At 41.3% G+C, this 23,739-nt stretch overlaps 1 protein-coding gene across 1 annotated transcript in view; it reads left to right on the top strand.

The window, feature by feature from the left end:
• DNAJC3 (DnaJ heat shock protein family (Hsp40) member C3) overlaps window positions 1-23,739 on the top strand; it is a 960,700-nt gene that overhangs the window by 310,338 nt on the left and 626,623 nt on the right. Inside the window, exon 4 of the mRNA XM_044072989.1 lies at window positions 21,441-21,515. Within this exon, the coding sequence (XP_043928924.1) occupies window positions 21,441-21,515 (75 nt within the window). The remainder of the gene's footprint in view (window positions 1-21,440; window positions 21,516-23,739) is intronic.

The following is a 23,739-nucleotide window of genomic DNA, read 5'->3' as shown; positions in this document are numbered from 1 at the left end:
ACTACACTACCCATTCCTTAAATTCCACCCTTTTTTAACAGATGGGGGGAGCACCAGTGTCTGATTTTTACTTCATTGCAGTACAGTTTTATCTCCGTTGTTATTGGCGCATGATCTGAAATAGCTATAGGATGTATGTCGAAGCTTTCAATTAAATGCACATGTTCCTGTGAAATCTAATTTTTGTCTAGTCTCCTGTTGTATCTTGGGGAATAATATGCAAATTCTCTGAGTTCATATTTTCATAAATTTCTTCAGAGATCTACCCTCTTTTGTTATATTTTTTCTTCTTTGCCCCCCCAGATACATCTTCACTGTCGCAAATAAAGTTCCCCACTATGTCATATTCCCTGCTGAAAGATGAGAGTCATAATAGCAGTTTTAGAAAGTATAAATACATGCCAGTATAATCCTTCTCCCTTGCCAGTAGCCCCTTATTACAACAAATCTACCATTATTATCTTTTTCCACATTTGTCACCAGGGCCAGTGTTAGCATTTTGGGGGCCCCCAGCAAATGTTAAGTTCGAGGGCCCTTTAGGCTCTTCCATCAAGAGTATCACCCTGTCACTGCCACCCCTCCAAAGCAGCCTTTTAGATCACACTGCAAACTTTTATGAGTAGTACGCACAGAGTGACCTGTAGTTATAATGCTCTTACGGTAGAGCAGGTTTATGTACCACACTATGTTCGCCCATATCACAGACAGACATTCACAGTTACTGATATTTTAGTTACAACAATGACACTTCATAGCAACTCTATGTATAGGTATGGATTTGGGTGAAATGCTGTCTGTATGCTCTAAAGTGTATTTTATTTTTTGTTTTCTTTTACATAATCTTTTCATCCAGTGATGGCTTTAACAGAAATTATGATTAAGGAAAGAAATTCATTGTTGCTGTTTAGCTTAATTTTCCTGGTGTTCTTTCATCCCACCTTTCCTGACCAAGATAAACAGTAATAACCATCTATGAAATAACCCAGATAAGCCAGGGCCCAAGAAGCCATAGGGTTATAGGTGTTCTTGGATGTATTTTAAAACATTTTCCCAACCTTTTAATCCAGTGGTGTTCTAAACAAAAACCATGAGTAAGAAAATAATTTGTCTTTTTATTATTTCAAGAAAGATTTAAGTTGTGCCCAAAGCTTAACATTCAAAGATGACAAAATAGTAGCTTGCAACAAACTAACCAGAAATTTGTTGTCTGGATACATAGGTACAATCTAGGAATACGGTCTGCCTCTCTAGCCCCCCCCCCCCCAAATAGTTACTCCGTATGCATCCTTCTGGTGTTAGACTGGGATGAAAGCAGAGGTTCAGACTGCCACAGCCATGTGTTTCAAGTGAGTGCTGACATATGTATACATAACATGCCTCCTCACTCCTCAACCCTACCCATCAAAGACAGCTACCTGTATATGTGCCTGATGTGAAATTGAAAAAATAATGATTACAGTAATTATTCAACTTTGTTGCTCCTAGACAGTACACTGTCCTTACACAAGCTATTGTGACCTTTTTTGTACACCTCTGAGGTCTGTGAGAAAAGTAAAAGAAACAATGATGACCACACTGTCATCAGCCTAAACAAAACTTGTAATGACCTCATGTGCAAACCTCTGTGGTTTGATTGTAATGAAAAGTAAAGACGTAACCACAGCCCCTGCCCCATAACCTACAGCACTGTTCTGTACACTCACATCTGAGCAGGGCTGCTTTTAGAATGTGTACAGTTGAGAGCACAGGCCATTATCAGCTTTATCCTAACAGGGTCATACCAGAGCCCTGTTCAGGTTAAAGAGCATAATCAGGAAATTAATACATTTTTCCTATCCATCAGCTGCTTTTGTGGGGCCCCCATACAGTCAGTGATAATTAAGGGGCCTCCTTGCAGCCACAGGCATTGCAGGTATCTAAAGCTGGCTATGTTTTTGTTTTTAGTGGGGAGAATATTTACTAATCAGGGTTTAACTAAGCCTGAGGCACTATGTCAGTGGTAAATATTTAATGAGATTGTGAAACCTGTTAGTTGATAAAACACTGTTACAATAACAAGAGATATCTTTGAATTGTAAAGGAGATGTAAATAATTTAGAGTTATTCCCCACCTGGTTGATGAAGTATACACAATTACTGTACAAGCTTTTGTTAGTTTGACAGACATGTTAGAAGATATCAAGATTAATAACCTGCTGTGGTTGGGGGCCCCTTAGGAACAGGGGGCCCCCAGCAACCGCATGGTTTGCTGGTGCCTAAAGCCGGGCCCCAGCAACTGCAGGGTTCGCTGGTGCCTAAAGCTGGCAATGTCTATCACTACTGGAATTCCTCTAGCAATTATAAGTGCTCCACTTTTACTTTGTCTCTTTTATTCTGCTGAATATTCATTCAAAAATATATTTTTTTTAAATCAAATTCACTTGCTCACTTCTTTCCAACTGTGTCTATTTGCACTCTGCATTTCTTAATATATTTTAATACTCTTAGCGTTTTTGTCTATACCTGTAAGGCCATTCACATTCAAGAGTAATATGGATAGTGTAGCCGTTATGACAATAGGGTATTATTCCCATGTATTATATATTTATTTAACATTTGTTTACTGGGAAAGTCCGACTGGATGCAGATCCTTTTTCAGTGGAGGCCCAGGGAGAAAAACTCCATAAGTAACAGTAAATTTTAATGTATGAATTACAATAATCAATAAAGTAAAAAATCAAACAAAATGTAGTATACATAAGAAAATACAAATTTGTTACATCATGACAACAAAACCTAGGCTTTGACCTTTGCTAGTACTATTTGTAAAGTATGACATGTCAAGATATAAGGTTAAGTCAGGCCGGTAGGATTAAAAGATTAAACACAGGGGAAGAAGTTGGATATGGTTGTGGTATAATGTGATGTATCTGAGCATTCATGAGGGGTTAGTACAGAAACATAGCCACTTATTTTTTAGATAAGCTTTAAGTGATGTCTTAAAGTGGTTAGTGGATGAGATTGAGAGAATGGAGTTTAGGGAGTTACATATACGAGATAAGTAGTTGGAAAATAAAGATTCTCTTGCAGTGTTATGGGCCTTGATGGTGAGTAAGCTCTTATTGTTAGAATATTTCTAAATTCCTGATACTGTTGTTTAGAAACTACTGTGTTAGTCTAGTGCCATAGTTCCAGACTTTATTTCTAGTTTTCGGAAGGGCCCTAATGTCTCTGCTTGGCCAGGGGGCATAGTTTGATTTTACTGTGTCATCTAGGTCAAGATATTTGAGTGGAGTCCAATTGCACCTTTGTAGGTCAGCTAGGAAGTTGTCAAGATTAAAGTTATGTTTTTTTCTAAGTTGTTTAAACATAGCAGGTTTTGGTGGGAATATGTGTTGTTATATAAGAAGTGTGGGTAGGTGGTCGCTCAGACCATCAGGAAGGCAACCTGATTGGAATGAGTGAGATGAGTTATTTAGTAATATCTAATCCAAGTTTGATTGTTATTTTTTACTATATATGGCAGCTTTTTACAATGTGTATTTGAAGCTTTTGTGTTACGTGTACCACTAATGTGTGTCAAGTTGATCTTTTGTACAGTTGTCATCTCCATTCGAACCTGTGTCACATTTTACAAGATTTTTTGCTTTAATGAAAACTCTCATACAAAAAAACACACCAAAGAACACTCACATAACCTGTTAAAGTAAAACAAGTACAGAAAACTGTGCACATCTTAACCCTCCTGATACGAGAAATTGTTCCAAATTGACTACTGCACCCGCAGTCATTATGTAAACTAACATAAAGGTTATCCATGCTAAGTTGCATGTTGCAGCATGTGCTCCTACTTACATTAATTGCTGGCTGTTTTTATCTTATATTTATTCCCCTCCCAGATGTGAAAAACATCTTGTTTGCTTTCAATAAATATTAAATTTTAGCCTTAAAAATGTTCTGGCTTTTATTTCCTGCTGCTGTAGTCTCAATGTACACATAAGAACACAATGCACAGCTGCAGACTTCTCAACTCACACTGAACATTTACTTGCTAAAGAAAGCTTTTCATTACATTCAGTGTCCTTCTGTTTACTTGTTTATACAAAAATATTGTTACTAGATTAAGCTAAGGGCCTTAATCCAAATATTCACCTACATAAAAGTAAGAAAGCATATCAACTTTACATATATTATAATCCAAGGATTTTACAACCCATCCTCTTCCTCAGTAACCCAAGATTACAGCATATTAACTTAAACATGTTTTTGTCCAGCCTTTATTCTCTTTTTACGTTGTAATGCCTGCATTTCTTAAAACTAAAAAAAAAGAGTAAAGAAGTACTTGTTTACTTTAGTATCTTTATCACATAGTACAATTACTGAAAATGCTTTACTATATAACATGCAATTTATATAATGAAATGTTTTATAAAATACTGTTAAGAACATTTGTTTTAGTTGGTTACTTTTTGCCCTTTAGTATCCTTCCAGGTATGTATTACATGAAGTAGGGTATATGCTGTTCAGCAACAAAAGTCCTATCTTTCAGCTTTTTCTTGCATTTCCTTTGGAACATTGGAAAAGGTTTCACTGGCAACATCATTGTGCTTCTCATTCTACTGATAATAAAGTTCATAGAGTCACCTTTTGTTTGATGGCTCACTTTTTTTTGGATAAACTTTTGTATTTACTCCTTACCCTGTTCTGCATCAAAAATTACTTTGATCCTTCAGGAGGAAATATTCTGAAGACAGATTGCTACAGCAGCTTGAATTTCACACCTGCCTCTCAACATTCTTTAATTGCTGTGATAAATTTGCTTCTCTTTTGCTTGGTGTACAGTGAATAATCATTTTGCACACTCTACTGTCTCGGCTTTTTAATACTTAGCCTATCTGTCACAGTTTTGTTATGATCAACTCTTTCTGCTGGTGTGATCATGTCTTTATGTCTTTACTAATTACTGGTCTGGTCTGTTTTCTCATGGCCAAATTAGGAGCATACTCACAATGTGCCCTTTCAATTAACCTATCCTACCGTGGAATATCTGTTCAGTTGCTTATTTGTGCTTTCATAAAATTATTACAATCTGTCCTTCCAGATTCTCATGTACATCAGAAAATCTCATCTTTTCCTTGCTTGCTGTCTCTTCTAACTCTGCCGTTTTTTGAAACATCTCTTCTTGAGCAGTCTCATACCCAGCCACCATTTTCTTCATGTCAACCTCTGATTTTTGCAGTTTCAGCTCATCTGATTATCTGTTTAAAGCTTCTTCCATTTTGTTCAGCCTTTTGTTAGAGTTACTTAGAGTTGATATATATTGGTCACCTCTAGGTATATGTGTCTTACTTTTTCCTCTAGATTACTGGAAGCCATTTCTTACACCAAAGCTGGAGCTTGAGCAGCTTTTGCTGAAGAACTGCAAGATTTCTCCCAGTCACTGTTTATCTTCACCTTTTATAGTTGATTTTCTTTCAGGCAGTCTTAGTTTCTTCTTTGCTGGCATTCAGGTAGTGTACTTTACTAGCCAAGCTGACAATATCACTGGCTGTTGTTTCTCAGTGTCAGTTTTCATGCTGTTGATCATTGTGCAGCCATCTTGCAAGTCACGTCATTTATTCTTGTACCAGACTCCATCCTGTTAGAACCTTAACCTCAGTCTCATTCCTAGGGCAAGATAGCTCTGAGGATTTTCACACCTGTACATCCCTGAAGTTACTACATATTGTTTATCCTAAGACCTATGCATAAAGATTTAGTGTAAGAAGGTCTCTGAGCTTTTGTAGAGTTGCCTGACAATGTTGCATCCTTGGCAGGATACATTCTGTCAGTTAGCAGTACTGCAACAGTGATCTATTTGAACGTCAACTCTTACTGCAAGTTTTTACACAACTGTACTTTCTGCCTGATTAGCCTATTTTCATCATTCCCCACTGTGCTTTCTGTAGCTATCATACACTGTACTTTCTGTAGCTGTCATACTCTGCAGAAGTTCTGTTTGTCATTTTTACTGTTAGAAGGTGGAAGATTGTTTTCATCATCATAATCTCCCTTTCTGGTACATAAAAGGCCTGGTACAAGAGGAAACCCACCGACTCCTCTAAAAAGTCTTCATCTTCTGAAATAAAGAATGAAAAAGACGACACTGGCATTTCTCCATCCCTGCCAACAATCCCAAGTTCAGGTTGTCATTTAGATGATGAAGCAGAGGGGGTTGTCTGTTGAACGTAGTCTTCCTCACAATGGATTTTGCAGAAAGTTTTTTTGTATTCCTAGGAAGTTTTCTGGGTGGTTCTTCCTATTGCAGATACAGTGAGAGTGCCAGTCTAGTAGTTTGGGAGTTACCTGATAGTGGTCTTTATTCCCAAGAAAGTAGACAAGTGCTACATCCTTCCAGACACAAGTTTCTTATTAGAGTCCCCTAGCCGTGACACTTTGTCACTCATAGTGGCTGTCCAGAAGGCTGCTACATGTGAGAACCTTGTGGTAAGACCTTTGGACAAGGCATTTAGTACTATTGAATATTTAAAGAAGCACATCTATGTCTGCCTTTTCTCTGAGAGCACTTAGTTAACTTGAGCCATATGATACCATTTTTTTTTAACCCTAAGGAGATATCTGAATAAATGATCCCACACTGTCAACTATTTACCAAGTATGCTGATCAAAGAAAGGCAAGTTAAGTCAGAGAAGTATTGTTGACCTTGGCAAACATTACCAGGAAGATGGCGTTAAATGCTACGGACTGCTGTGCTATCAGTACGCCATCCTACATCACACTTTGCCTAGGTTGTCTGACTTCACCAAAGCAGTTTTTATGAATATTCCTTCATATTCCTGAGATGTCTAGCCCTGAGGTAAGACACAATTGAAAACGACTGATAAGGGGGCAAAATTCTAATGGTAGTAAAGTTTTCCACTTCTCAAAGAACTTTCTGCAGAATTAAAAAAAAAAAAAAATACTACATATGTGGTTTTAGTGTGAGCAGTAACAGAATAGACAGAATTTGAAAAGGGTTTGAACAACTGGAGCAGTTTTTAAAGTGGTCTCAGCCATGTCCAGGTTTCTCAACAGTCCTTGGAGTCACAGTATTATTATAGGAGATAAGCAACTGCCCCAAAATCTTGTCAGTCTTCCCAGTGGAGGCAGTTTTTGGTTACCTGCCTATTCACATGTCAGCACCAGAGGATATCACCACAGATAGTTTGAACAGGACAGTAATATCAAGGCATTAAAGAATTGACATTCTGTTAAACTTTTTTCTTCAGCCTCTTCTTCATCCAGACATCCCATTCATCAAAAAGATTTGCAAAAGTGGTTGTTGTTTTGGCTTTTCCTGGTTAGGGGTCAACACAGTGGAACTCTGGTCCGCTAATGATTGGCAGTCTATTTTTACGGTGCCGAGGTGCCAGCCCAATGCCCAACCTTCAACGAAGGCACACCCATTCACGCATGTCTTTCGAACACCACTCTACCACGGGGAGAACATGCAGACTCCACACAGAAGACGCTCCAGCCGAGAATCGAATGGGCAAACCTCTTGCTGTGAGATGACAATGCTACCGCTGCACCAGTAACAGTCTTAAACCTCTTATAAGGAAAAGAGCTATCCCAGACTTTCCATTTAACCAGAACTGGTATGGATACTTGAGCAAAGAAAAAGAAAGAAAGAAAAAAAAATTGATCGCTTGCTCATTCTAAAGTTAAGTGGCTTAAATGCCTTTATCCTTGGAGAACCTGTATGTGTGGCCTTGTTGCAGTAAAACTTCTCTTGGCTTGTAGAAGGAAATTGGATATGCCACTTGGAACTTCAGGTTTGTACTACTGCCTAAAATTTGACAGGAGGTGTCTGCTCATCATGGTATGATCCAGTCATGGACTGTGCCATTTGGACTTGCCTCCAGTTCAGTGATCACCAGATACAGTTGCATGTTTGTGTGTGGTGGCAGCACACTTGCCTTCGCAAGGTAACTGTGTTCTTGTACGTGATTGATTAACTGTTCATTCCACCTTGCATAATGCACCTGGTATCGGGGAGAGTGTTTCTGATTAGTCTGTTCCAGTCACTGGGAATAATTTTTAATGTAGCTAGGTCTCAGAGATAGCCCTGTCAATCTCTTGACATTCGTAGCTTGCAGCCTTGGTACCCATTTAGACTCACTATAGACAGAGCTCAGATATTTCAATCCAAACTTTGTTTTGTTGCAGTTTTTCATGGCAATCACTTGTTGTGGTCTCACGATACTGATTGCAAGGATGCGGCCATTCTTGTGATTCCTTATTAAAAGTTCTTCTGTGGAATCTTCAGCTTCGAGGATTAAGAATGTGGATCCAGTGAAGCATCAGATCTACACTTATCCAACCCATGAACGACATTTATTGAAGTGAGTTCTGGCAATTTGTAAGCAGTCTCCTCCATCATTCTCCTTTTATGGCAACATGCACACTGGAATATATAATAACTGCTATATATCTACTAACCTTTTAATCTCTGTCTTAACAGATATCTTAACTAAAATTTTAGTTGTAAGTATTTGTAGCTCTAGTACCTTAAATTAAGAACTTAATCAGACTTAAGAGCCTAAAACAGCCAGACTTTCCTTGATTGTACTAATTTGTTTTATTTGTGTGTATCTTTAGTATCTCCATACTTACAAGTGAACAAACAGATTCAATGGAAATTTTAGCTACCCTCAGTAATGCTGTATTGTCAATGCATACTTTAACCAGTACTAGGAATGTATGTAAAGATAATGTTTTGTAGGTTGTGGAGCTTTTCTCTCCAAGCCTTCATTGAAATGGGGGCTCTTACCATATGAACTCCCCAGGTCAATAAATGTAATATGTAAAAACAAGTCAAATAAGAAAAAGCTGGAAGTAGGGCTTTGATTATGGGAGGGAGGTCATCGTTTTTATCTTAGAAAAAGTGGAGGGAAGAAGGATAATAGTTCCGATAGTGATTATTTATGCCACAGGTAAAATCATTCATTCTGTAAAAGTGTAGAATTTAAGCAAAACAGTGGTAAGTACATTTCCTGATACTGTGGAAACATATTTTGAATTTCTTTAGCTGAATAAAACTGGTTTTACAAGATTTAAGTCTAGAGCCAAAGCAGTAGCAGGCAGTTAATGCACATACAGAGAAGGCTTGCCCAGCTGGTCCATTTAGGACTGTGAGGGAGAAGCTGAAGTAAAACTCCAACTTAGAAGTCAAAAATTTTTTTCATTGTATCTTTGTTTTCCAAGCTATTTACTGCATCAAAATTGCTCTAAGTCCTTATTTTACAATTTTAATGCATTTCTCACAAAGTGGCGGATGATTGGGCCTCTTTGGTAATGTGATCTTATTTTCTTGCTTTCATTCCTTCCTCCCAGAATACATTTCAAGTCCTCTTTATATGAATTTTACTAAACATAAGGAAGTGGTGTTGTTTTCTCATGCCATTAAGACAGAATGGCAAGAGGGTAATCTAAACACCTTCAGTAACAGACCTACTTATGTGTTTCCCTGACTGAGCCTCATTTATGTGACTGTCAGAGCTTGTTGTAGGCTGTAAATAGCTGTTAGCTACTTCCAGCAAAAGAAAGTAGGTAAATAGCAGGCTTTTGTAAAGGGATTCATTTGCAGTTCTAAAGGAATTGACTACCTTCCCTACACACTCATCCTGAGGTGTGAAAACTCACTGTAGTAAAAGATCCTTGCTGTATCACGTACAGGTGACAAATAGTACTGTAAAGACTCCAAAGCAAGACTGTCTGCTACTTCCCAATGCCTTCAGTGGAAGGTTTTTCTCTCTCTCTCAGAAATTATGCAGAATTAAAATGTGCTTTACTATTTCCATAATTATTTTTATCGTATTCACCCCCTTTTTTCTATTTTGTATTTGTTTATATTTTGTTAACCAGGAATGTGAACTGGTCCCAGGACCCTTTCCAGTCACAACACAGGCTACATTGGCAAAGATAATAACAAGTAATAAATGCACTTAGCAATACAAAGAAAAAATATACTGCCTTAAAGGCATTGACAAAGACTGCATGTACAACACATAGCAAAGGTGTGACAGTGAATAAATAAAACATTAAATAACATTTACTAGAATATATACATTAATAATGATTAACTCTACTATGTCAACTTTATTACAAATAATTAATTGAATGTACCCATATTGCACAACTCACAATGCTGTATGATGACTAGGAATCAGCAAGTAAATGTTTTATGGCTTCACAAAAGAAAAGTGAGGGGGTAATTATATTTGCATCATTTTTGTTGCCTTAATATAGTAAAAATACAAAACCGGGAGCAACAAAAACCAAAATACTCATAATTAGTTAATTAGATTTAGCGCTTTCTTCCTGGCAGCTGGACTTCTTCAGAGTAGAGTAAAGTGATAACAATTAGCCTTGTATATTTGTTCAACATTCAGTTAAGGCCATCATCTAATTCCATTGGCTAGCAAATAATGAACAATTGTCCTCATTAACATGAATGGAAAAGGAAAAAGGAAAATGTTGCCATGTAAATACATATCTTATAAACAAAACATACAATCTGAGGTTAATCTTCATTTATCCTTGACAGATGGGACTCTGTTCTGAGTCTTGGAATCGGCTTGGCTGTTACAACAGCTCACATGAGCCAAAAACTCCTGAGCCAAGTTCCTACCCAGAATGCCTCTAAATTTTTTCAGGTCTTGTTTGCCAATCATCTCGTAAAGATGTCAGCCGAACTCTCCTTGAGCCAAGTAAAAATTAACTGTTTATTCCATTTCATTTTCAGAATTTCAATCTTCTACCCAGATGTTCATCGTGCATACAGCTGCAGTCATAACAGATGGGTTCTCCTGCCGTCAGGCGGGTCCTCGGTCGGCCGAATTCCAAAGTCTAGGTCCGGCGTCAGTTGTCGTCACTTCTTCCCTGACGTCAGTGCGACAGGGGTATAAAGGAACCAGCCAACGCCATTTTCTTCTGTCTTTCTTGCCGCGTGATGCCCGAAGCAGAAGCAGTTCACAAGTGCCGATCGGCCAGCTCCTGAGATTACGAAAATTTGGAACCGAAGTCTTTCTAAAAGCTAAGTACCCCGTTGGGGAAACCTTTCTTGCCTCAGACCGATGTCAGACAAAGTTAATAATTGTATTTCTTGTGGGAAGCAAATACCGCATAAGGATTTCCATTCCCTCTGTATACCTTGTTTAGGCCCAGACCACGACGTCTTGGTCTGTCGTTTTTGTGCTACATTCAACAGACGCACTATTAAGCATCGGGCGGAGTTCGCCCAGCATTATTTTGGGAAAGCATTTAATTATACTATGTCGTCGGATACTCCGACTCCGGTTTTGACAAAAAAACGAAAAGACAAGGACCGACACACCAGGTCCGCGGCCTCTACTGACACCACGCCAAAGCCGACTACACGTGGTCCGGTTCTCAGCGAGGCGCCTACGCAGCCCCTGACTACCGACGACACTTCTTTGACAGTGTCTCCTGTACCCGAGGTCGCAGGCTCCTCGGCCCACACCCCGACTACAGATACCGAAGCCACTCTTGGCGTTGAAACTCAGAATGTGGACAGGTCCACCTCCACTCAAGGTGTCTTCAGACCTTCCTCTTCTTTCTCCATTAAGGCTTTCACTAAGTCTAAAGCTACCATGCACTCTAAGAGGCCAGCTACTCAGGGCCCATCTCCAGGCCCCATGTCTAAGAAACAGATGCTTAAAATGGCTGAGGACTTAATTACTCTTATCAGAGGTTCTCAGCCCCCACTGGACAAAAGGCCCAGAGTGGAGGAAGATTCCCCCTCCTCTGATCAGGGCTCCATTATTTCTGAGCACTCTGATGATCAGGAACATTCTTACTCCCCTTTTGAGGACTCTGATGCGGAGGAGTCCATCCCTTCTGTATCCCCCCCATGAGGATTTCTCATTTGGGGAAACCTTGCACACCTTAAGGGAACACTTCCACTGGGAAGGCCAAGATTATTCAGATTCCAAGAAAAGGCTTAGGGAATTTCTTTTGCTACCTCAGCACAGGCCTCTGGCTATACCTCCTGTCTTGGACATCCTAGATGGTGTTTACTCGAAGGCCTGCCTTATCCCGGACTCTCTTCCTCCAGCTCCAGTTAAGCCTGACAGATACTACAGGGTTCCTGACTCTCTCCAATTTCTATACAAAAGCCATGCTGCTGACCCAGAAACCATCTCACAGGGCCCCAAGGGAGTTAAGGCCTCCATTGCTAAAAATCCATTACCTTCTGAGAGAGATTCCAGATCCTTAGAAAGGTGGGGAAAAAAAGGTATATACCTTGGCTACCTTAACCATGAGGGCCTTAAACTGTCAGTTCCATATGTTAAAATACCAACAGTTTTTGTTATCACAATTGAAAAGTAAAATGTCACATCCTGGACAACCAGACTTAAAGGAGTTGCAGGATTTGATGCATAGTGCAGAACAAGTGGGCAAGCATACCTTACAATGTGGTTTTGATGCTCTAGAGGCCTTGTGCAGAGCTGCCGTTACAGGATCAGTCATACGTAGGCATACCTGGCTCAAGGAACAAGCCTTGCCTGATCATGTCAAAACTAAATTACTAGATGCCCCTCTTCAAAAGGATGTACTATTTGGCACTAATGCTGAGGAGGTATTAAGGAAAATGGAGGAAAAGGCTAAATCAATGCAAACTGTGAAAGATTTTCTACAGGTACAACCCCCACGTTTTAGTAGAAATTGGCCTTCCAAAAACTGGTCCTTTCCTGCCACGGACAGACCCCACAGAGGCAGATACAGGTGCCCAAGGGGCAGAGACAATCCCAAGGATCGTTTAGAGGCAGACAATGGTAAGCACCTTCACAAACAGGTGGTGAGGATAACTCGCAATCTTTCAGAAAGCAAAACCAATGACTTTCCCCTTTGCAGGCCAACCAAGTCTCAAATGGCAGCACCCTTAGGAGGAAAGCTGGCATTATTTTCAAAAAATTGGCATATTGTCACAAAGGACAAATGGATCCTGGACATTATAAACAGAGGCTACAAATTCCATTTTCACACCCTTCCAAAAATGAGAGCCAAACCTGCCACACAATCAAAGGGCAGAGGCACAAAGGCAAATTACAGATCTCATAAACATGAAAGCTATTCAAGAGGTACCTACGCATGAACAAGGTCAAGGTTTTTATTCCAGGCTATTTCTGGTACCAAGGAAGGGAAAAGACTGGAGACCTATTTTAGACCTATCCATCCTAAACACGTTTCTGCTTGTACCAAAATTCAAGATGCTCACTCTACAGCAACTTCTTCCCATGCTGGGCAAGGGGTCTTGGCTGGTAACATTGGACCTCAAGGAGGCATACCTGCATGTCCCAATCAGACAAAATTGCAGAAGATACCTCAGATTTCTTGCAGGTTCAACTCATTATCAATTCCCTGCATTGCCCTTTGGCTTATCTACAGTGCCCAGAGTATTCACGAAATGCCTGGCATCAGTAATTGCCTACTGCAGACTTCAAGGGATACAAATATACCCCTATTTGGGTGACTGCCTGATCCAAGCTGACAGCAAGCACATTCTTCTGAAACATCTGGCTTATGTAATAATGTTGTTGAACTCTCTGGGATACACAGTCAACAAAAAGAAATCAAGGCTAATACCCTCTCGGAAGATAATTTTCCTGGGTGCCAATTTGGACACAAACACCCAGATGGCCTACCTCATGCCAGAGAAGCAGGGGCAACTAACTCAATACTTCAGAACACTAGCAAATTGCACCAGGCTGACTGCAAGGAAAATCCTGCAGGCTCTGGGATTCATGGCATCTTGCATCTTACTAATCCCATGTGAAAAGCTGCATATGAGGAAACTACAATGGTACCTGAAAACATATGGTCTCAACACAGCCACAGTTTGGAAACAATAATACCACTAATTCCATGTCTGCAAAAGGAATTTCTGTGGTGGGCTCAAGCATGTCAAACAAACACAGGTCTTCCATTCAGCAAGCCTCAAGCAAATCAAGTCATCACAACAGACACCTCGGACTACGCCTGGGGGGCACACATGACAGATCGGTGCATTCAGGGCAAATGGTCCCAAAAAGAAAAGCATCTTCACATCAATCAAAAAGAAATGCTAGCAGTAATAAATGCTATTATAGCTTTCAAGGACCTTCTACAACCAGGTCAACTATTGATAAGAACGGACAACACCACAGTTATGTGGTACATAAACAAACAGGGAGGAACACATTCTTACCCCCTATACAGATTCGCCATGTCACTTTGGAATATGGCCATGGACTTACAAATGGAACTACAAGCACAGTACTTGCCAGGCAAGGAAAACACGCTGGCAGACAACCTAAGCAGGAATATGACAGATCCACACAAATGGAAATTACATCCAAAAGTTTTTACAGAAATAATCCAAGAATGGGGAAGGCCAGACATAGATCTCTTTGCCTCCCACAAAAATCATCAATTGACAAAATTCTGCTCAAGGATCTTCCATCCAAAGGCCTGGAGAGTGGACGCTCTCTCTTTCAGTTGGACATCAATGACAGTTTATGCCTTCCCACCTCTTCCTCTGCTGCCCAAAGTTTTATTGAAAACCAGAGCAGACAGGCCAAAGATGATTCTCATTGCTCCGGACTGGCCAAGACAACACTGGTACCCACTTCTGAGGAGCCTGACGCATTTGCCACCATGGACCCTGCCTCTAATGCCTCTTCTTCTGACTCAGCACAGCTTCAAAACTCTTCACAGCCAGCTAAAAACGCTCAATCTAGCCGCCTGGAAGATTCCTTAGCATCACAACAGGCCCTACTCTCCAAGGAGGTGCAGGATGTCATTTTGGAGGCCAGAAGGCCATCAACTAGAAAAGTTTACTCTGCAAAATGGAAACGTTTTTGTGTCTGGAATGAGAAAAAGGACCAGGATCCTGGAAAACTGAATCTACCTCAGATACTACAATATTTGGCTGAACTGTTAGGCAGTGGAATCTCCTTCTCTTCCATCAAAATCCATGCCTCAGCCATTTCTGCAGAATACAACACTGATCCACCTTTATTCTCTCACCCTCTCTTAAGACAGTTCCTAAGAGGGGCTAAGAATTTAAGACCTCCAAGGAAACAACCAATACCTGCTTGGGATCTCAATTTTATTCTGGAAAAACTGACCCTGCCTCCTTTTGAGCCAGCTGCCTTATCAGATTTGCAATATTTGTCCTGGAAAACAGCTTTCCTTCTGGCTATCACATCAGCTCGTAGAGTTTCAGAATTACAGGCTCTCATGGCTGTCCATCCTTTTATCATCTTCCATCAGGACAGAGTTTCCTTACGAACCAACCCGTCCTTTATGCCTAAAGTAATATCCAGGGTAGCTTTAAATCAGGCCATACATTTGCCTACCTTTTATCCTAATCCTCAAAACAAAGGGGAGAGATTACTACATTCCTTGAACATCCACAGACAACTGCGTTATTATTTGGACAGAACAAAGCCTTTCAGAAAATCAGAATAGCTTTTTGTGGCCTATGCGGTAGGAGCTCAAGGAAAGCCAATTTCCAAACAGACAATCTCAAAATGGATAGCCCACTGCATACGCTTTTGCTATTCCTTTCATGGCAAAACTGTACCTGCAGGCATTAGAACTCATTCCACCAGGGCCACAGCCACATCTGCAGCCTTCCTCAGAGGAGTTCCTACCAAGGATATTTTGGAAGCAGCCACTTGGAGTTCTGTGCATACCTTCTCCAAGCACTACAACCTACCATTATATTCCAAATCTAGAGCAGGCTTTGCCACTGCAGTCTTACAGGGCATTTTGGCTCCTCCTAGTTCCACCTAGTGCCTACCACCCCTTTCTTAGCTTTGGGATTCTACCCATCTGTTATGACTGCAGCTGTATGCACGATGAACATAGTACCGTGTTGTACCTACCATAAATGTAGATGTTCGAGTGCTAATACAGCTGCAGTCCAGGTTTCCCTCCCTCCTTCCTCTCTTGGGACAGGCCTACAGGCTAACACATCCTCATACAACCTGATTGGGGTATTCTTTTATGTTGTATTTGCTTGCAACTACTGTATTGTGATTATATTACACTGCATTATTACACACATTTATGTATTGCCTTCCTTCTGGGGGCACCTGACATCTGGGGCAAGAAAAACTGAAGAAAATGGTGTCGGCTGATTCCTTTATACCCTTGTCGCACTGACGTCAGGGAAGAAGCGACGACAACTGACGCCGGACCTAGACTTTGGAATTCGGCCGACCGAGGACCCGCCTGACAGCAGGAGAACCCATCTGTTATGACTGCAGCTGTATTAGCACTCGAACATCTACATTTATGTTAGGTACAAAACTGTACTTTAGCGTACTTGTATACCCCTTATATTACTCTCTCTTTTCTCTCTCCTTTAATCTTTACCTTTTTTTTTTTTTTTGAGTGAGTGTTCTATCTCTTTATTCCTTCATACCATTGGGTATCTGTCCTACCATTGCTATCTCTTTCCCCTACCTCTGGTAGCTTTTGGCATACCATTGTTGGTAGCCTTTCCTTCTTTCTTCCCTTTTCTGTGTGTGTGTGTGTGTGTGTGAGTGAGAGAGTGAGTGTGTGTGTGTGTGTGTGTGTGTGTGTGTGTGTGTGTGTATTTTTGGCATCAGTATATCTGCTGTTGATCCTTGTATTTCAATATGGTAGATAAAAGAAAGGGAACTACTGGCTTCAAATCCTGGTTGTGGCAGAAAAATGCCAAACTCCAGTGGTCATGCTTCTTGTGTGTATTGCTTGGATCTGGTGCACTTAGAACAGCAGTGTGACATTTGTCAACCCCTTTAGCCACCATGCCCTAGTTGAGAGAAAGAATAAACTTGTTTTAAAAGGTTTATTAAAACATATTTTGAAGAGGCCTTATCTGGTTAGCCTGGAGGTGCTAAATCTGAAGGGTCTTCTCCTTTATCTTCCTCAAAAAATAGTCACTCAGTGCTGAAATCACCCTCTGCTCTGGCTCATAAGAAGCTGAAACCTTTGGTTCCCACAGCTTCTGCGGTACCGAAGGCGAATCTGAGAAAATCTACAGAACTGTCTCCATTGGCTCTGGTAGTATTGACTACCTTGGCTCCTCCACTTTTGGCGCCAGCCTTTGAAAGTGCCTCCCCTTCTTCTGTGCCAGTTCCAGTGCCAACAGTGTTTTCAGAACTGGTTTCTTCCCTGGCACTTATAGCCCAGGAACCATAGTTTCTTTCAGTTTCCAGAACCAGGTACTGTCCTTCAGTAGACACTTTTGTGCGACAACAAGCAAGTCCCTTTTTGGAGAGGCCAGAATCTCCTTCAGCCTTGTTGGTACAGTCCTGGAGTCTAATGGAAGTCGAAATCATGAGGTCGGTTGATCAGCTCCTCGTGGCGAAGGGTCTCTCCACTTATTCCCAAGCCTCACTCCCTGCTTGAGATGGACATCTTTCTCCAAGGACTCCACCAGACATTCCTTTTCTAACCACTGTGACTCTAGACACCTCGGCTCTGACTTCTCTGATTCTGGCTGTCCTGGTGCTGACAGCTCTCATATTTTCGGCTCCAGTCTTCGTCCAGAGATCCTCAGTTGCTTCGGAACTGATGGACTCCTGGGGTCATAGTTCCATGACGCTGTTTATAGGCTCTTCCTCAGCTCCGACCTTGATGGCGGTTTCCTCAAGTGGGGTGGGACCACAGTTTTGAGGTTGTCCTTACTGGTTTTGGGCTCTCATCCCTCTTCAGGGGACCTGCCTTTCAACTTATGGAGAGGGCCTTGGCCTCTGCAGACTCCCAGTTGGTTTCTCCCCCATTGGAGCCTTTTCTTGGCATCCCCTCTGGTCCAGAGCTTCCACCAACCTCCACAGCCAGACAGCGAGCATCGACACTGCAGGACACCCCTGCACATGGCCCTACCTCTTCCAATTCCTCTACAGAAGCTCTCACTGAGGATGTGCCTCAGAAGAGGTCATGTAAGAAGGAACACCTTGATTCCCAAGAGGAATGTCTCACAGAAGACATGGATTTCGATGACTGGGAGCGGTCCCCCTGGTCACTTCCAGAAGACATCCCCATTGGAGACATTCTCGAAATATTAAAGCAGAGGGGTGGCTGGAAGCCCCAAGACCCGTCCTCAGAGGGATTTGTGTACTTGCAAGCATTTGGTGTTCACCCATCTACTTCTTGGGTGACCCAACGGCTGACAATCTTATCAAACTGATCGCCCGGCGGGTGTGGAAGGCCCATGATTCCATAGAGCCAATCTCCAGGAGACCAGATAAAATACTTTCAGCTCCGAAAGACCATCAGCATTGGCCCAAAGGCTTAGTATTAGATGCCATGGTAGCTGCAGCAGCCACCAAGAAGGAACGGGTGGAAGAAAGTTTCACTGTCCATCCCCCTAACCAAGAGTCTATGGTGATGGACAGATTTAGGAAGTGGGCCTATGCTGCTTCAACCTTCGTCTTGCAGTCGTTGAACGTTTTGGCACACTTCATTAGACTTCAGAGGGATCTGATCAAAGAGTTCCCTTGCGGGAGCTGTCTAATGAGGCTCAGGATAAAATAGTCTCCCAGCTTGCCACCCTAGAGTCTGTCTCTAACTCATCCATGAGGCTTATTGCACATGCAGCTGTTGGGATGACTAGGTCATCGGGTTCAGGCGTAGCCATAAGGAGGCATGCCTGGATGCACCTGTGCGAGTTCCCAGAGTCATTCAAGTCGTCATTTGTCAATACTGTTTTTTAACAGATCTTCCCTTTTTGGCCCTAAAGTTAAAGATACTTAGCCAGGTGTGAAAAAGATAGAAAAACCCTTTCTGCCATGGATGTATGTTTTTCCGCTCCCCAAGCTCCTATTCTAGGAACTGGAGAAGTAGAAAAATGTGGTTCAAGAAAACCCAAGGGCCTTTCCAGGACACATCTGGCAATGACTCTCTTCGGGGCAAGAGGGGATATAATGGAAGATGCTGACCATGCGGCAGGGGTGGCCTGCAAAATCGGGGTTCGTAGGTGTGTACTAGGCTAATGGTCCTGGAGCCTTTACAAGCCTAGCCCACCGGATTACCCTGGCATCATGTCACCCGACCTTAGTTGCCAGTGCCTCTGTCGAGTAGAGCCACTGGAGTGATCCCCGGGGTGAATTTTCTACTTCCATTCCACTCATCAAGATTTCTCTTGGAGGGCCAGTGAGGTGCTCCGTTTGACATGTGTGGGAAGTCTATTCCATAACATGGGCAAGTCTCTAGGTTATAAACCTGTCCCTCCAGCTTGTTCTGTTGATTATGGCAATGAGGTTGAGGTCTCTGGAGCATGTGGTGTTGAGGGATTGGGATTTCTTTAGGTGTAGCATTTCTAACAGAGCTGCGTCAGACATGGATTTGTAACTCAAGCAGAGATCGCTTCTAAGTAGGCGATATGAGACAGAGAATAGTTGGAGTTTTTTGAGTCTGTCCATAATAGGACAAGTGTTTAAGGCCTAGGATCCTCCTTGTGAGGTACTTTTGCGGCCTGTCCAGTTGTTGCAGGTGTCTAGTGAGGTACATGCCAAATGGGGCATTGTACTCTGTTTTCTTAATGAGGGTAGAGTAGAGGAAGACAATAACCCCTTTCTTCCTGGATGCAAAACCCTGAGTAATGAGATGTACCACATAGAAGGACTTTCTGACCACAGTGGCAATGTGGTGGTCAAAAGAGAGGTTACTGTCAACCTGTGTTCCCAGATCTTTTATAACTCCTTATGTGCTCAGCAGACTACCATTGATGTGGTAATTCACTGGAACCAGGTTTTTCCCAAAGGGGATGATGACACATTTTTTTGACATTGAGCTTAAGACCATGGTTCTGACACCAGTCGTTGGTCTCAGTGAGGCCTTTCTGTAGGAGGATGCCAACATCATTTGGGGAGTTAATAATAGCTCCCAACTTGCAATTGTCTACAAACTTTGTCAGCCAGAGTCTCTTCGTGTTGGCCTGGACTTCAGAGATGTAGATGCCAAACAGGAGAGGACCCAGGACTGAACCCTGTGGGACTTGCTTGTGACAGGTCGGCAGTCTGACTTGGAGTCTGCTACTTTCACACTGTGGGTTCTGTCTGTGAGCCAGTTTGCAACGCATCTAGTGATACACTGGGGTTGATGCCTAGCTTAGTGAGTTTTTCTATGATTCCTGAGTGGGGAATGGTATTGAATACCTTGGCCAGATCAAGGTAGGCTGTATGGAACCACCTTACCTTCATCCACAGATCTGGTGACTGACTCAAAGAAGTCAACCAGGTTGAGCAGGCATGAAATACCCTTCATAAAACCAAACTGTGTAGGTTCCAGAGTTTGGAGATTCCCTATATCCTTGTTTATTAAGTCCATGATGATGCATTCCATAGCTTTGCATATCCGACTTGTCAGGCTAATGGGGCGGTAGTTCCCAGGGTCTGTAGTCGCTCCTCATTTGTGGAGAGGGATGACTGTAGCAGTGCGCCATTTGGTAGAGACAAAGCCTGAGGTGAGGCTGTGATTGAACAGGGCACACAGGTGTGGTGCTAGTTCACTCTGTAGTTCATGTAGAACACAGCCAGGGATATTGTCAGGTCCCATAGAAGCTGTATTCTTGGCCTTGGACAGTGCTGTTTTAACCTGTGCAGCAGTAATACTGAGTGCCTGTCAATCTATTGGTATTGTGATTGGTCCTTTGGTGGAGGAGAGAGAGGTAAAGTTGGCACTAAATCTGTCAGTCGGTATATTGGGAATATTTGTTGGCTCAGTATAGGAGGTACCATTGTGCAGTAGCTCAGAGAAAATCTGGGTATTGCCGTGGAGACTGCAACAGTGACTACACTTGAAATCTACATTTATGGTAAGTGTACACAACTGTACTTTATATCTGTTCCCTGAGAAGTAGCTTTAGACCCTGATGGAGCTTCCTAGCCAGCAGAAGGGCGCAACAGTGAACAGAGTACATGAGAGTGATATCTTGTGTTTAGATCTGTATGAACTCAAAAAAACACTTGAGGCTGCTCGTATATAGGTCTACCATGTATTATTAATTTAAACCTAAAACAAGCTGTATGTTTTTTTTTCTGTGCTGATTATAGCAAAAGATGTCTGATGTCAGTCCCTATCAAACTGTATTTTGACAACCAAACCCTCTGACTTGTAGATATGTAAGGCATAATCACTTGCATCTTACTACAAGGTTATTTTACAGCTCATAATTATTGCTTGACTACATTTACATGTCTCCATTGTATTTATAACTTTGGGATTCCTGATTGTTTTCATTTTTAACTTTGGTTTTAGTCAGTGAGGAACCAAGTCAAGCAGTCTCAGAAACTGATTACATTTGTATTGTATCCCCTGTAAGGCCAAATATTACAAATCACTGCCAGACACACCTGAACAAAGTAATGATGGTTATACTCATTGCCTGTTTAACTGTTGGCATGTTTTTTTTCCCTAGGCTAGATTGCAGAGGGGCAATATACTGTTGAAACAAGGAAAGCTAGATGAAGCAGAAGCTGACTTCAAGAAAGTAGTAAGTTTCATTTCATCTCATTGTGACAGTGAGTGTGGAATGTGTTCTGTTACACTGGATACCTAAGCAGTAACACATGGTCCGGATGTGGATATATCAAGGATATAGTTAACATTTTGTTGTTGTGAAGTACATAACTGCAACATGTGAAATGAGTTTGTGAAGTTACTGATATGGTTTCAAAAGTAAAGAGTTAGAGAGAGAAAGTTCCCAGCCATGGCCTTTCAGCACTCAAAAGTAAAAGTAAAGGTTATACTCTACATAATTTGGCTGCAGATGTTGATTCCCTGTAACAGTGCACTCACTATTTAGTTGCATGTCTTATAAGTTAATATCCTGCATATACTTGAATTTCTTAAGTCAGTTGACATGGAGGTGGTGGCACAGTGGCAGAGCATTTTGAATTGCTACCTCACAGTGCCTGGTTCTCACTTTGGGTACCTTCTTTGCAAGACCCCCCCCCCCTCCCGGCTCCTGCTAATGTGTTTTTTTTGGGTGCTTCAGTTTCCTCCCTCATCAGAAAGACACGTCTCAGTTGAGTTGATGTTCCTTCAAATTTGTCGTAGGTGTGCTTTCGTCTGCCTTGCACCCAGTGAGTGCAAGGATAGGCTGTGGCTTCCATGTAAGAATGAATTGAATTCACAGGTAATCAGAGAATAATGAATGAAGTCTTGTAGGAAGACCCAGGAGTAGGAAAACCATAATACAGAAGAAAAGAATGTAATTGTAAAGAGTGTGTAAGTGGAATTGTACCTAAAGACAAAATTAGGAATTCCTTTATTTATATTTTTGCAGTTTTCCTGATATTATCTGTGCATATATTGGTGATATCTGTTAGATGTGTACTATATCTTGTGAAGCAGAGCTAAGGAACTAGTTTTATGATGAGTGTCAAGAGTGATGAGACACAGAAGTGCATTCCCAGGTCTTACAGTATAATATATTTACATATAACACCATATTGTCCATTTATCCCGTGGTTTTCATTTTGAAGGATAGCATTTTGTTTTTTATTTGGAAGGTTGTAATAACACAAGACTCGCTCATCAACATCTCTTTTTTGGCTTCAGCAAACAGGTTTTGCTGCAAAATAATCTCTGAATCGTCCATAACTTTACTGGAACTCTCTGCAGCACTGGTGTTGACTTCCATGCCTTCTACCATTCTCTTTATGTCATGCTCCCTCCTCCCAGCTGCCACTGTGCTAAGAACGAGATGTGCATGCTCTCTCGCTACCTTCAGAGTTTCAAGTAGGGGAAGTTTCCCAATGCCCTAGCCAAATTTCCTCTAGTAGTGTAAATGCCACCTCAGGTTTCCCCTGAAAAAAGGCCACTAGCCTAGTGGGTCTACTAGGATAGATATCTATACAGATAGATAGGTAGGTGTATAGATAAAAAAAAAATGTTTGGATAGTGCAGAGCTGCTAAAATGTGATCTGCAGTTAGGACCTGATTAATGCTATAAGAGTAGACACGATTTTTCATAGTATTTCAAACAATGGATCTTATCTACTGTGCATTTCCAATATTAATTGATCGAGTTTCATGACTAGTTGCTTAGCATCAACCCTTCTGATGGTTATTGGGGAGGGTCTACAAACTTGGAAAGGGTGACTTGCCATGCATTTCCAGTACTAAATGGCTGTGTAAAATGTTTACTTGTCTAACATCCTGTTTTTATTGATTTAATGAGGGCTATAGTCTTCAGAGGGTCAATGATCATACAAAAGGGATACCAGATAACAAAGAGGGTAATGTTAAACCTGACAGAGTAAGATTGTAGGGGGTATCAATTTCATAAAAAAATACCCTAGTAGATTGTGTTGTCCACCGTAGCAAGTTCTCCATCTTAATGGCTTTTTTTTTCTAAGACTGTTGCACTAAATGTGCTACGTGAACTGCCACCCACAGTGCGGATGTAAGTTCAGAGTTGTCTCCACTTACCAAGTATGGGTATTTAATTTTCTTAACAGCTGGAGTTGTACTTTTTTATAATTATAAATGAAAACAGTGATGTGAATATGCATGTTAAGTTGGCTGTGATGGTATCTTTATACATTTTCAGTGTGGATTGTTTATATTCTCAAAGATATCCCAATTAACAGGAAAGGCTTTTTCTCATGTAGTGTACTATGTGATAAGTAGAGATCACATTTAAACACTATCAGGATTATTCTGTGCAGATATGATGATGCTCATCATTTGTAGTATGCTTACTATCTTAT

Source organism: Protopterus annectens, chromosome 5.part1 (genome assembly GCF_019279795.1).
Source record: "Protopterus annectens isolate FY-2018-M chromosome 5.part1, PAN1.0, whole genome shotgun sequence".
NCBI classification, from domain to species: Eukaryota; Metazoa; Chordata; order Ceratodontiformes; family Protopteridae; genus Protopterus; species Protopterus annectens.
Note: the sequence above shows the minus strand (reverse complement) of the source record. Positions and strands in the feature narration are given on the sequence as shown.